The 12,865-nt window shown below is 54.5% G+C and overlaps 1 protein-coding gene across 4 annotated transcripts in view; it reads right to left on the bottom strand.

Annotated features, from left to right (window-relative positions):
* The window catches only part of RGS3 (regulator of G protein signaling 3), a 116,553-nt gene that overhangs the window by 68,894 nt on the left and 34,794 nt on the right, over window positions 1–12,865 (bottom strand). For all 4 annotated transcript variants that reach the window (XM_036121936.2, XM_036121934.2, XM_036121942.2 and 1 more), the window contains 6 exons: window positions 12,102–12,183; window positions 11,176–11,281; window positions 10,007–10,358; window positions 9,092–9,131; window positions 4,744–4,940; window positions 2,415–2,498 (listed from right to left, as the gene is read on the bottom strand). In XM_036121936.2, coding sequence (XP_035977829.1) covers window positions 2,415–2,498; window positions 4,744–4,940; window positions 9,092–9,131; window positions 10,007–10,358; window positions 11,176–11,281; window positions 12,102–12,183 — 861 coding nt within the window. The remainder of the gene's footprint in view (window positions 1–2,414; window positions 2,499–4,743; window positions 4,941–9,091; window positions 9,132–10,006; window positions 10,359–11,175; window positions 11,282–12,101; window positions 12,184–12,865) is intronic.

Raw genomic sequence — 12,865 nt, 5'->3', positions numbered from 1 at the left:
AGGTGTCTTCCCCACACCTGCTCCAAGGATACATCTGCTTTCCCAGAGGCTCAAGGGTTTTGCTTGGTTAGGAAATCCTTGCAACTTGGAGGTTCACTTCTCCCAGGTAGCCCTAACTGAGCTTTCTCTGGAGATCCTGCCTAAAGGCAGACCTTGGTGCCTTAGTTAATGGTAAACTCAGTGAGTCAGTGCATAAAGTAAGGGTGTGTCTATCTTGTGCCCCATAGTTCCCCTGTGACCTTGAGTGCAGGGCCTGGCTACATGGTAGATACTCAACAGCTATTGTTCGAACGTGTAAGCGAGGCTCCGCCATAATGCTGATTTGATCTCAGGGCACGCTACTCAAGTGTGTGACTTCTGGGGGGCGGTATGATGTGGGGCAGCCCAGTGTGAGACTGCATCAGCTCACAGACATTAGCCAACTGGAGCATGCTCGGAGAAGAGATGGGAAGAAGAACAAGGGGAGAACATTCCAGGAATAAAGATTTCTGTTACGGGTAAGGGAGAACTTTCGACAATTTAGCCCTCTCCAAGTAACAAAACCTATGCCTGGAGGGGCTGCCTCTGCAGATCAAAAACTGGCTGGAAAACCTTCAGCTGGAAAGTTACAGAGAAGCAGTCAGAACAGACGACTTCAGAGGGCCCAACCAATACTGCAATCCTACAAACTTACCCAAGTACCTCTTGAATTGGTTCATATTTTTGACCTGAAGGTACCAAGATCCATGTACTGGCTTCCTAGCATATTTCATGAAAAAGAAATATATTTACTTTGTCTTCAAATCACTTCCTTCAATCCTCAAAAGGGATATCTTAGTTCTAAGACTCCAAAGATCCACTAAACAAAGATTTTTTGGACAGATCGTAAATATAATCAGGCTATGGCTCCAGTCTGTGCTTGCCAGTCTGTTTTTCAACAAACATGCCAGAGGCAGCGTGAGAAAGCAGTGCTGAGCCAGAGATCCAACTGCTAAAGTTGGCTCTGTCCCTAATGAGCCTTGAGACTCGGGTTCCAGTTAATCTCACTGGAGCCTCAGCTTCCTCATCTGTAGAATGGGGACAACCGGGCCTCTCATGAGGATGCTGCAGGAGCTAATTTAAGATCTACTATGTAAAATGCATGCACCGTGAGAATACAGAGTAAGTGCTCAGTGTTTGAGCACCTAATGGTGAGAGGACAAACAAAAGAGCAAATTTAGGCAGACGTGTGTATTTCAGGATCGCTGCCATTTCTGCCTTCTTCTGGGTCTTGTGAATTTGTAGCCACACCTCACTTTCTGACCCTTGGCCACCTGACTTAGCTCCATCACACACTTACTCATCAAGCCCGGCTCCAAGAGACTTCTTGTTCCTAAAACTCAAACCACTCCACCAAGATGAAGTTTTAATCTCTCAGAGGCAACTCAGAAGATATGCCAAAGTTCCTAAGAAAGCTCCTCAAGAGGAAGTCCAGAAATGTAGTGAGCAATGCCCATGTGGTAGAAATAAGCATGCGGTCTCCCCGGGGAGAAAGAGAGAATGCTCCTTTGCAACACACGAGTTCTGGTCCCCTTGTCGAGAAAAAAACAAAAGCAGCCTCCTGCTTAGCCACAATTACACAGAAGGTCCCAGAACGCTGAGGCTGAACGGGCCCTTAGAGATCAGCTAACCTCAGCTGCCTCAAAGACACACACCCCCACTGGCTCAGAGGAGAACAAACCAGATCATTGCACTACCCACAAGCTGCCACTCAGCTCAGCCAAGCCCCACGGCCGGCCTGATCAGCAGCAAGCCCCCAGATAGGCCAGTCAGATCCCAGGGCTCCAACTTTGGTGCCAAGTAGATTTCACAGGCCCGAGCCAGCTCTGGGGATTGTGGGGGGAGGGAAATTCCCCCAGTTAGAGATGAACAGAGGCCAGCTCCCAGGCAGAACGGCGTGATCTCCACACCCAGGCCTCTGTTGGCAGAGCGAGAGCCCAGAAGAAATCACAGACTTATTCCTTAGAAGAGGATTTGGGATTTGGGTTAATACAGACCCGGAAAACCTGAGTAACTGACGCTCCTTCAAAAATTCTCTTTGGCTAATGGCTCCAATCTTCTTACCTACGAAGTCATTCATCACAGCCAGGGTAAACTACCACCTCTCCTGCTCCTTAGAGGAAGCTGGGATAAACAATGCGATGTCTTGTGGGGCTGGGGAAACTTTCTAACCATCAAAGATGGACTAAACAGCTTTTAGAGGTGGTGAGCTCCCCATCACTGGACATGTACAAAAACAAGATGGGTAGCCATTTGGTAAGGAGGGGGATGGATGGGGATGGAGGTGGAAGACTTCAGGATTTTTCTACCCTGAGACTGTACAATTCTAAGACCATGAAGAAGAGAAAAGTTAGGGGCCTGGAGGATGTCGGTGAAGCCACACGGGTAAGCCTTACCTCGACAGCCTTGTTCCTCCCCTCGTACAGCCGCAGCTCCTCAGACAACAGGAGAGTCCGGGCAGGGTTACAGAGATCTAAAGGCTGAACACAACACGGGCAGTTCAGAGAGGCCCAGTGGAGATGGGGTGTGGGGGGAGGCAGCCTGCCAGAGCCAGCCACAGAGAACCCTCTCAACTGACTGAAAGAAGCCTCCAGCACCACCCCCCCACCACCCCGAGAGCCCACACGCCCCTCACACACAGGTGGAAACAGAAAGACAGATGCTCTTGTCCTGGCCGGAACTGTCGCTGCCACCTTCCCCACCAAGCCCCACTGTAAGAGCCAGGCTCTGGCAGGAAGTCAACCACACGTTTAGGCACTCACAGTCCTCCCCCGAGCTCCCCGACTCCGCTGGGCTCCGGGGGCCCTCCCAGCCCCCACTCTCCTCCATCTGTCCCATTCCAGCCTCACGGGGAAAGTCCCTGCTGCCAGGCCCCAGATCCTGAGAGCCTCATGCCAGATTTGGTCACTTTGGTCCCTTCAGAGCCAGGCCGGTCCCTGCTCTACATGCGTAACACGCTTGAGTTAAGGGACTCCTTCCCAGCAAGCAGTCCCCAGGGACCAATTCTCACCCAAACTTCTCACCCACCCCATCATCCTCCCCCGTCCCCGCTCAGGAGCCCCTGCCCCTTGCCCAGCCCAGAGAAAGCTCCCTAAGATCTGGATGACCCAGCAGGGCTTATCCTGGGTGAATGCATATTTATAACATGGCTTCTAGGTACCCGACACCAAGCAAGGTGCTGGAAGAAAGATAATGAAGCAAATGTCCACTACGTACAAGCCCCTGGATGGATCTCACGAAGAATGTGAGGTGAAAGAAGCAAGGCCCCAGAAGAGGCCAAACAAAACACGTTCTCCAGGAAAGCACACAGAGGTGATCAAAGTAAAGGGAAGCAAGGAAATGACTATCAGGGAGTCGAGCTCGTGGGTAGGCGCAGCAGGGAGGAGGGCACTGGGATCGGGAGGAAACGTTTGGCCTCTGGAGCGGCAGCCACGGCCTACAGCTTTATCTCAGTGGACACCCGCTTTACAACAATTGGTTCAACTGTGTATTTGTTAGGCCGTTTTGGGTTTATGTACTTTACAATTTAAACGTTATTATAACTTTCTGAAAACGAGTTTTCATTTTCTGTAAAGATTTTAAAAGGAAAATGAAAAATAACTCCTGTGGATGCCAAGAGCTTTGTGGTCCCGTCCTGAGAAAGAGAAGAGACCAAAAGAAAGGTGGGAGCCATCTGAGGAAAGGGGTGTCACCCACCAGAGGTTCATGCAGAGGGAAGGCGTGGTCAGAAATTAAACCCCTGGGACTGTGTCTCCTCTAGGTTGCTGATGAGAGGACCAACTAACACAGTCTTTCTGGAAAGCCATTTGTCAATATATATGAAGAGCCTTTGACATGTTTATGACCCATGACACTGTCATGTCACTTCCAGGCCTCTCTCCCAAGGAAAATAATCAAAGGGGCAATTCATGCACAAGGATTTTCATCACAGAGTTGTTTGCAATAGCAAAGGAAGGAGACAGAAGTCTATCTGAACAGAGAGCTAGTTAAATAAACACATGTCCGTGAGCTAGAGTAGTGTGCAGCTGCTATAGATCAAAGGCTCGGAGAGTATTTAGTGTATGCGGGGAACGTTCCTGCTGCAACTTTCATTTAAAAAAGGCAAAAGGATAGAAAAAGTGCACTAGGAGGCTGCTCGGTTTTCCTTCTGAAGTGTGTACATGCACACAGAAAAGACACCTATGTGTTTGCACTAATGGTGTCTGGGGGATGGAAGCCATAGAGGTTTGGAAATGGAGAGGAAGAGAAGGAAGAAGCAGAGGGAGAAGTAGGAGAGGGGGATGGAAATGAGTCTCAGGCCACCAGCTAATACTGGCCAGACACGTTTGCTAAGACCAAGGAGACCAGACAAGACGCCAGACTTCAAGGCTCTCCCTCGGTCATTTCCAAACAACAAACCACTGGATGGGCCAGAGAGCAGAAGCCTCAGCAAGCAGGCCCCGTGGGAATGTCAACTAGGAACTGTAGTGAGCCTGCCCTGTCCCCAGAGGAAGGGAAAACTGGGAGAGGGGGCAGGGAGAAGAGCCCCTCTTTGCTCGGCTTCCCTGCCCCCGCTCTCCTGGTCCTCCCCTGGAAGCCTCTGCTCCCTCAGTATAACCCCCAGAAGCCTGAGCACCTGAAGTCATTTCTTTCCCCAAAGGGAACCCTTCTGGAATGATCCTGGGGTGAAGGACCTTCCTCTTTCTCATCTCACGAGGGAGCCCTTGGGGCCAACCACTAGCTCACCTGAACAAAGACTGGGAACACCAGGACCTTGGGGGCCAGGGTGACGTAGGTGCCATAGCTTGAGTGTGGGGTGTGCGGCCTCATGACCGGGCAGTTCTGGTAGTTGCCGTGGCCCTTCATGGTCTGCACTGTCTTCATCAGCCGGGACTTCTTCCCCAGGCCTGCGTAGGACTTCCCTTTACTGGGACTACCTGATTCTGGGGAACAGAAATGGGGGACCATGAGGCATTTCCATGCAAAGGCATCCCCTCTGCAGAAAGAGAGAACACAGACACGGCCAGCCCATCACCACTTACTGAGTGTATGCTACATGCCAGGCCCTATGCAAGCTACTGAACACAGAGGGAGGCCTCAGGAGGGTCTCAGGCCGCAGGGAACTCCCTCACACTCTAGTGGGAGTTACTGACCCATAAAGAAGTGACTCTGGGACTCAGATGGAGCCAGGACCCACCAACTAGGATGGAGGCAGCAGTCCCCATCTCGTGTCTGGTGCCCGAGTCAGACCTATCAGTTTGGCCTCGTGCTTTTCAAAATCAGGAAATTTCTCTCATATTTGAGAAATCAGAAGATCTGACCTCACCGGACCCACAGTCCCACATAGAACAATCGGTCGGTTGGACAGCCCTGGGCGTCAGACATGCCGACACTAGCCCCATGGCTCCCTCCGCGTGCACAGTGTAGCTCACCTGTTCCCTCGCCTCCCAGGTCCCACGGACAGAGGGCCTGGAGATCCAGTGGTAGCAGAGACAGAAGACTTTCCTAGGCTGTATTGGAGCCTGCCCTCTATTAGCCACAGGGCGGCCTGGCTCACCTACGTCAGTCTAAAATAAGAAGTGGCACCTGCTAGCCCAGTTCTTGGGAAAGAACACGAGCTCTGAGGCCGTATGGCTGTGCCCAGTCCCCACTCCTCTGCTTACTAGCTTGGTGACCTTCAGCCACTCACTTCCCCCCCTTAGAGTCTTGGTTTCCTCAGCTGCAGTAACAGTACCAAGTTCATTGGGTTGCTGTGAGGATTCAGGGAGATGCTCAAGGAAAGCCCTAGAACAACGCCTGGGATCTGGTACGTGCACAACAAAGGTTAGCTGCTAACTTAATGTGGCTCTTGTTGTTGTGGTCCTCTACTCAGAAAAGCAAGTTAATCAGGTGCCCCACAGACTCTGAAAATCCTAGGCTTCACTGAAGCCAGAAGGTACTCTGGTTGCCCAACTCACACTCTATTCTAATCAGAAAAAGGACAGAGAGAGAGAGAAACACTTCAGGGAAGAGAGCAGAAGGCTGCATGGCTGGGGTTCCTCTTTAAGGGGATGCTGCTGGACACAAACCCCACTCTGAACAAGAGATAGCATGCAGGTTTTTATCGGGTCCTGTCCACTGGGCAGAGGAGCAAGACACAGAGTAGCTAAAAAGTCAGGGATTCTTGGGTGCAAGCAGGTAGGAGGCCAAGTGCATCGCATTCGGGCTCCGTAAATACCTGGGCCGCCTCTGGGGGGGCTCCTGCTGCTAGGTGGGCAACTGACCCCAATGCCTGGCCTACGTCCCAGGACCCAGGCATCCTTCCACCACCGCCCCCCACCAAGGCCCGGCAGCCAGGGGGTGAACAGGTGGTCCGAGTCCAGCTACATCTCGGGGGAAGCTCCCCACCAACGCGAGGTCCCTGGCCTCAGAGGAAAAACTCAGCTCAGAAGATCTCACACTTACTTCCTCCGCCCACCACATGCCCCTTCTCACCGAGCCGGGTGAGAAAAACAAGCCAGATCCCCATCACAAGTGACCACCGATCACAGCATCACAGCCGTATCTTAGGGCAGGACTCAAACCATAATAACTTAAACCACTTCCTGCGTCTTCAAGCAGTGGCTTAGAGAAGAGTAGAAAGAATGTGAGCCCAGGGGCTGGGGGAGGGAGCGGGGACCGGGGAGGATGGATGCATGGAAGCAGTTCCACAGCCCCTCCTCTGATCTGGCCCCCGATCTCAGCCCCAGAGGTGTGTGTGTGCTGCCAGGCCTCTCCTCTTTGCTGAAAGAACCCATCCTGTGTCTCCAGACCTGCCCTGGATTTGAGCTGGACAAGACACTTGAATTTGAGCACTGGGTGACCTGCCGGAGGACACTCGACCAGTATAGGGTATAAACCAAGATGGACTCAACCTATGCAGCGGTCACGCCTGAGAGCCCCATCTCCACACACCCCTGGATAACTTGTGGCAAGTGGGCGTGGCTCTCCAAAATGGATTTTCTGAAGTATCTTTTTTTAAAACCAGCCCGGGTTGCAACCCAGCTATGAGCTCTGTGAAGTCAAACTCCTTGACTTCCCACCTGCTACCTCTTAACATCCTCTGGTCCAAATCCCCACATCACCTGCTCCACTGACCAAACACAGTAATTACTCAGCTTTGCTCCGGCTTCCAAGGCGAGCCCTGGCAGCCATCCCACTCTGGTACTGGAGAATCTGAGGCTCGGCCCCTTCGCAGCACAGGGGGCAATGCCGAGGGCACCAGCGGCCCCAGGGAACATGTCAACTACAAGCAGCAAGCGCCCGAGGCCTCAGAAGGGCACCAGACACCGTTCAACTCTGGATGGCTCAACCTGCCCCCACAAAAGGAGGCCAGGTGGCCCAGCCAGAGGAGGAGGCAGAAGGCAGCACCATGGTGACCGCCCCGGGCCTCTGGAGAACCCCGAGTGTGTTTAAGGGAAGGTTCAGTCCCACCCCTTCCTCTGAACTCCAGGACTGGGAGCTGTGAAGACTTGATCGCTGATAAAGAGCCAAGATATCCTTGCATACCAAAAACAGCCATTACTGTGAAGAGCAAATGAAGGAAGGTCAAGTTCTTAATCCAATGCCTTCAAAAAGCTACCACTGTTGTTGACACTGTCACATCTCCTTACTTGTCCCTCTCTCTCCGTGGCCTAGATGACTATGTCCTTGGTTCACTCAATACTGTATTCTCAGAGGGGAATCAAAACGTGGACCCCGGATGGGAGGGCTCCGAGAGGCACGTGTCAGGCCGAGAAGGACTCGATCCCACATCACCGGCCCACCGCGAGCAGCAGGCTCTCCAGCTCCTGAGCTCCGTGACCAGCCTTCAAAGCCCAGCAGCAACCAGCCAGGGTCATTCTCCTTCACTCGGTCACTCGGCTGAAATTCTACTGAGTACCTGCTGTCTGCCACACCCCAGGGCCAGCACCGGGTCCTCAGAGATGAGCCGGCCGAGGCCCTGCCTTAATGAAGTCACCGTTTAGCAGTGACACCCCACTCTAACCTAATGCGCTGACTAAAAGCTTTTTAAGAACTCAGTGTTGAATAACTATCAGACTCCTCTCCAGAAGGAACACAGATGCATTTCTAACAGACCAGGCTCATCCATCCAAATGGCCTACCCTAGAGGGAATGCAGATGCCTTCCATCAGCAGCTCTGGGCCTGATGGGAGCCCTTTCCCCCCCCCCCCCAAAGGCCCAGGCATTCTTCCAAGTACCCGCTACAAGCCAGCATCGACTTCACACCACGGACGGGGAGGGCGGCAAGGAAGTGAGTCTGCAAGCGGCTGGGAAAAGGCCCCTCTCAAGGAAGGAAGTCACCAGGCATTCTGTAGGCACTAGAGAAAAGGCTCGAGCATAGGACCACCAGGCAAGGTTGGTCCCCACCTTCCAGATACCAGCTGGACTTGAGTCGGCTGGACCCCGGCAGGCACGTGGAGGGCCTTCCAGAATGCCCTACCAGTTCCAGCACCAAGACTGGTATCTCAGGCGTCCTGAGGGGGCCCTGGTTTTGAGCTCAGCTTCTCTCCTTCGCTCTTAAAACACAGGGCCAGGATTCAAAGGCCAAAGGAGAAGAACTGGTACAGAGATGCCCTTGCAGTTCAAGGACAGCATCTTCTGTGTAACCTCCCTCCATGGGCACACTCCCTACTCACAGTCTCTCCTTTACCCCTCCCGACAACTCTCTGAGGTGGGAACCGTCAGCCCCAGTTTATAGATGAAGAAACTGAACTCCCTGAGGCTCAGGGAGGGGACGTGGATTGTTCACAATCATGCAACTCCGAGTTGAGCCCTCCATGCCCCTGTTTTGAGCGGGCCCGACCAGGTATGGCACCTAACATATATCGGTTGCTCAGTAAAATGGAATGAGTCCCAATCGAATGCCGGAATCCTGAACACCACCTCCTAGACTGCTGTGGGAAGACCCCTTCTTCCTTCTCAGTTCAGGCTCCAAGGAGGAAAGATACTAGTTCAGGGAGGGAGAACGGGTATGGAGGGGAAAGAGAGTCCGTGTCAATGTGCGGGGGATCCAGACGGCTGACCTCACATCTCTCTGGGGCTTGGAGGGCACAGCAGCGGAGGACAGACCCACCTTCGGGGATGGCATCCTCCTGGTACACAGGCCGCAGCAGCTGCAAAAGAAGACAGAAGAGTCACCTGAGCCCCAGGAACGGGGAGGGACAACTAGGCAGGCTGCTCACCCACAGCCTAGCCATAGGAAGGGAGCACCTCAGGGCACAAGACCCAGCAGCCCCGGCTAAGGAGCAGAGGGTGGTGCTTGGAGGGATTACAGATTCCAGAATCCTCTAGAATGTTAAGAGTTGGACAGAGCCTTAACGTTCATCCAGTGTAACCCCTTGGCCGTGTCCCCAGCTTTCTCGACGGTGGCTTGTTCCAAAGTGCGTTCCAGGCCACGGTGGCGCCGTGGGTCACTACCAGGCCCGCCACAAAGGGTGTACCGTCAGGGGAATTGGGGAAATGCTGGGTGAAACCATCCTCCCCTGCAAGACACCCCCAGAGCCTCGAGTAGGCTACTGTGCACTGGGAATCTCCCAGAAGAGGAGGAGAGTTTGGGGTATTTCTCAAGCTTATTTGACCTCGGGACACTTTTCCCCCAGAGTGTCCCATGGGACCAACGTTTTGGTGCACGTACTCCTCGGCCCACCGTGCCATCTGGTGGTGTCTGGGTTCCCACCCGTGACAGGGGGAACAGCCCTCTCACCACAGCCCACTCCCCACTGTAGAAAAAGCAGAGCCTGGCAGAAAGGTCTTCCTTCTTTTGAGGTGAAATCTTCCTCCCTGTGACATCCCGTGGGCCTGGATCTGTGCCCTGGGCTGCAGACACCCATCTGCTCTCTCTCCCCAGAACAGCCGTCTCTGGCGGGAAGCTGACACATACCCCGCCTCCTCCCTGAACACGTCCAGCCCCTTGCAGGCTCCTCCCTACACCTGCGGTGCGAGGCCAGGGGCCCATACCCTCCGCCTTCCCCCGCCCGGCTGTCCATACCTGGCTCCCAGGGTTCAGTGGGGCCAGGATGATGTAGTTGGGGTCAGTGGAGGTGGTGGCGCGGGACAGCGCGGGCAGGGTGTGCTGGCCCCCGCGCTTGGCCACCTCCGTATAGCGCTCCCAGCCCCCGAGGAGCAGCCCGTCGGAACTGTCGCACACCAAGTGGCAGCTGTGGCGCTGTTCAGGCCGCGCCTGGGCCCCGTGGGTGCAGTTCTTCTCCCGCTTATTGGGGGGGGACTGGAGGTCGTGCGTCGACTTGCAGGAGGCCCGCCGCAGGACCCCGCCGTCTGGCCCCGGCTTGACCTGGGGGACCATGCGCCACACGAGCAGGATGATCTCACTGGGGCAGTTCCTACAGTTGGGGGGTGGGGTGGGGAGGGGGGCGGGGGTGACACAAAGAAGTTGAGTTTGGGGAAAGTCAGCCAGGGCAGGGGCCTACGGGGCAGAGAAGAAGGGTGGGGGAGGGGAGCGAAGCCCCCAGTAGTCGGGCAGGAGGGGAGGTAAGGGGCCATCTCAAGCTGAGACAGCAAAAGTGTTCCTTGGATCAGTCAACTCTAGCTGACTGGCAGTGGCTGAGAAGGACCCTGAGGCCAAGGCCAGGTTAACCAGGAGTACCAGACTCTACTAGTGATGTCGGCCACGGGCAGAGCCTAAGCAAGGAGGAGCGAGCAAGCCATCTCTGTGCAACCCCACGTCCAGTCATTCTAGAAGTATACCTAAAATGGTCATGAGAGTTTCACTCCAGCGGGCCAAAACTTAGGGGACCCAAACATTCTAAAGAATAATTTTTCAAGTATGCACTTGAAACATTTGCAACATCTACACATCCTTTAAAAACAACGGGCTTAGCTCTGAAGTCACAGAAATAATGAGCTGGAGTAGAAAGGGCCGCCCTGGAGCCGCGACAGGAACCGTAGAGTCTGTTTGAGAGCGCCTTGGCCGCTGTTTGCTCCGGGCAATCCAAAATTGCTCTGAGCCTGAACCTTCCATTTGCAGGCCAGGACACTGAGTCCCTGAGGAGCAGAGTGAATTGCTCACAGCTGCGCCGAGGAGGGGAGGGTGAGGCCTTGTGCCCAAGGCGGGGGGCAGGGGGCAGGTGTGCCATTAGCCTGAGGCCCAAAGCCTCCCCGCCTCCCCCCCACCCCACCCCCCGCCGCTGCCCCTGTCACCGGATCTCATGGGCCAGCTCCACGCATTTCCAGTGCTCCACAGGCCTCTCATTCAGCTGCAGCACCGTGTCCAGCTGCTGCAGCCCTGCCCGCTCGGCCGGACCTCCTGCAGGGACAGAGAAAAGCCACCCAAGGGCTCCCGTGGAGCTCATGACACTGTCCAGGGGCCTACAGTCATGGCTTCCACAGTGACCTCAACAAGGGGCACACTGCCCCTCTGTTCCCTCATCTGCGAAATGCGGGGCCCACCTTGGTGGCTCTCAGGGACCTTAAAGGGAGGCACCCCTTCACCCTCAGCTCCTCTGCCTGCTCACTCTTCAGCTATCCGTCCTTCCAGCCAGGTCCCACCTCACTCTCCCCAGGGCCTCCCACCCCCTAGAGAATCCTTCCTTTTTGCCAGGCTCACACACTTCATTCATTCCTTCAACACCGTTCACTGAGCGCCAGTCCTATGCCCGTCCCCATGCAGGCACAGGGGGGCAGGGGGATGGGGGAACACCCAGATCACCAAGCCCTGGCTTCTCCTCCACGATAAGGAGAAGTCTTTGTGAAAAATAGGGAGGGGAATGCCTATTTTTAAGTGCTAATCAGGCTTGGAATAGAATAAAATACCCATTCCCAATGAAGTCCATAAATGACTCTCATTTTCCCATGCAACCCTTACTGAAAATGTAGGTTTAGTTCCTGTTAACGTGATTAGGAAACAAAATAGAAAAAAAATCTATTTTCATTTTGATAAAAACAAAAAAAAAATGTGGATATATTTTCATAAACCTCCGTTTCATCTGTGGTCATTTAAAAATATTATTCTTTTGTTTTGAAAAACCAGGACACTGCTCCAGTTTGGGGCTCCCCTTCCAGATCCCACATGAAGCCAGGCACATGGCGGGCAAGTGGGGCTGGCATCCACCGAGATGCTCACTTACCAGAATCCACAGCCTGGACTCGAACCGGAGAGTCACAGCAGATGGTGAAGCCAAAGCCGTCCTTCCCCCTCGGGATGGTGATCTAGGACAGAGCCCTGCACCGTTATTCCCAGAAGCCACAAGGCAGCTGCCTCTGCTCCAGGGTCGGGAAGCCCACAGGCCCTGCCCCAGAGCCATCCTCCTCTCCAAGGGAGCTAGAGCCAAGAAGGAGGCTGGCCAGCCCTTGCTGTCCCTATCTTGGCCCGGGCATCTTAAGCACTGGGTTGTGGGCCAAGCAGGAAGGCTGGGAGCTCAGGAGGTAAATCCAGGCTGATGCAGAAGGGCCCAGCACGGACAGAGCCTTGGAAGGGTAAGCCTCGTCTTCCTCAGACCCCGCAGACACATGGGCCAGTCCAAAGAGCCCCCTGGACCTGCCCACCTCCACCTTGCCTGTGATCCACTGACTCTCGGTCTCTTGCTTCCTCCTCCCAGGGATTCACAGAGCATCGGCCCAGGGCTGGCCCTGCGCTGAGGGCCCACGGACAAAACCCACCTGGGTGCTGCCTTCCCAGAGCACAGGGGAGGGAAGACAGGGATGCACGTAAAACCTCAGGACGAGGGCCAGGGAACAAGTGCTAGGTTCTCAGGGCAGTCCATCGCTGGGGCCTCAAGGCATCCAGTGAGGACTCCCAGGGGAGAGGGCACGTAAGGGCACAGACAGGCCTCCTGGCAAAACCTGAACTAGCCACTGACCTCACAGTGCCTGCTGCATGGCAGATCCACAA

The sequence above is a fragment of the Halichoerus grypus genome, chromosome 14 (assembly GCF_964656455.1).
Source record: "Halichoerus grypus chromosome 14, mHalGry1.hap1.1, whole genome shotgun sequence".
Classification (NCBI taxonomy): Eukaryota; Metazoa; Chordata; class Mammalia; order Carnivora; family Phocidae; genus Halichoerus; species Halichoerus grypus.
This window is presented reverse-complemented; position numbering and strand designations above follow the sequence as displayed.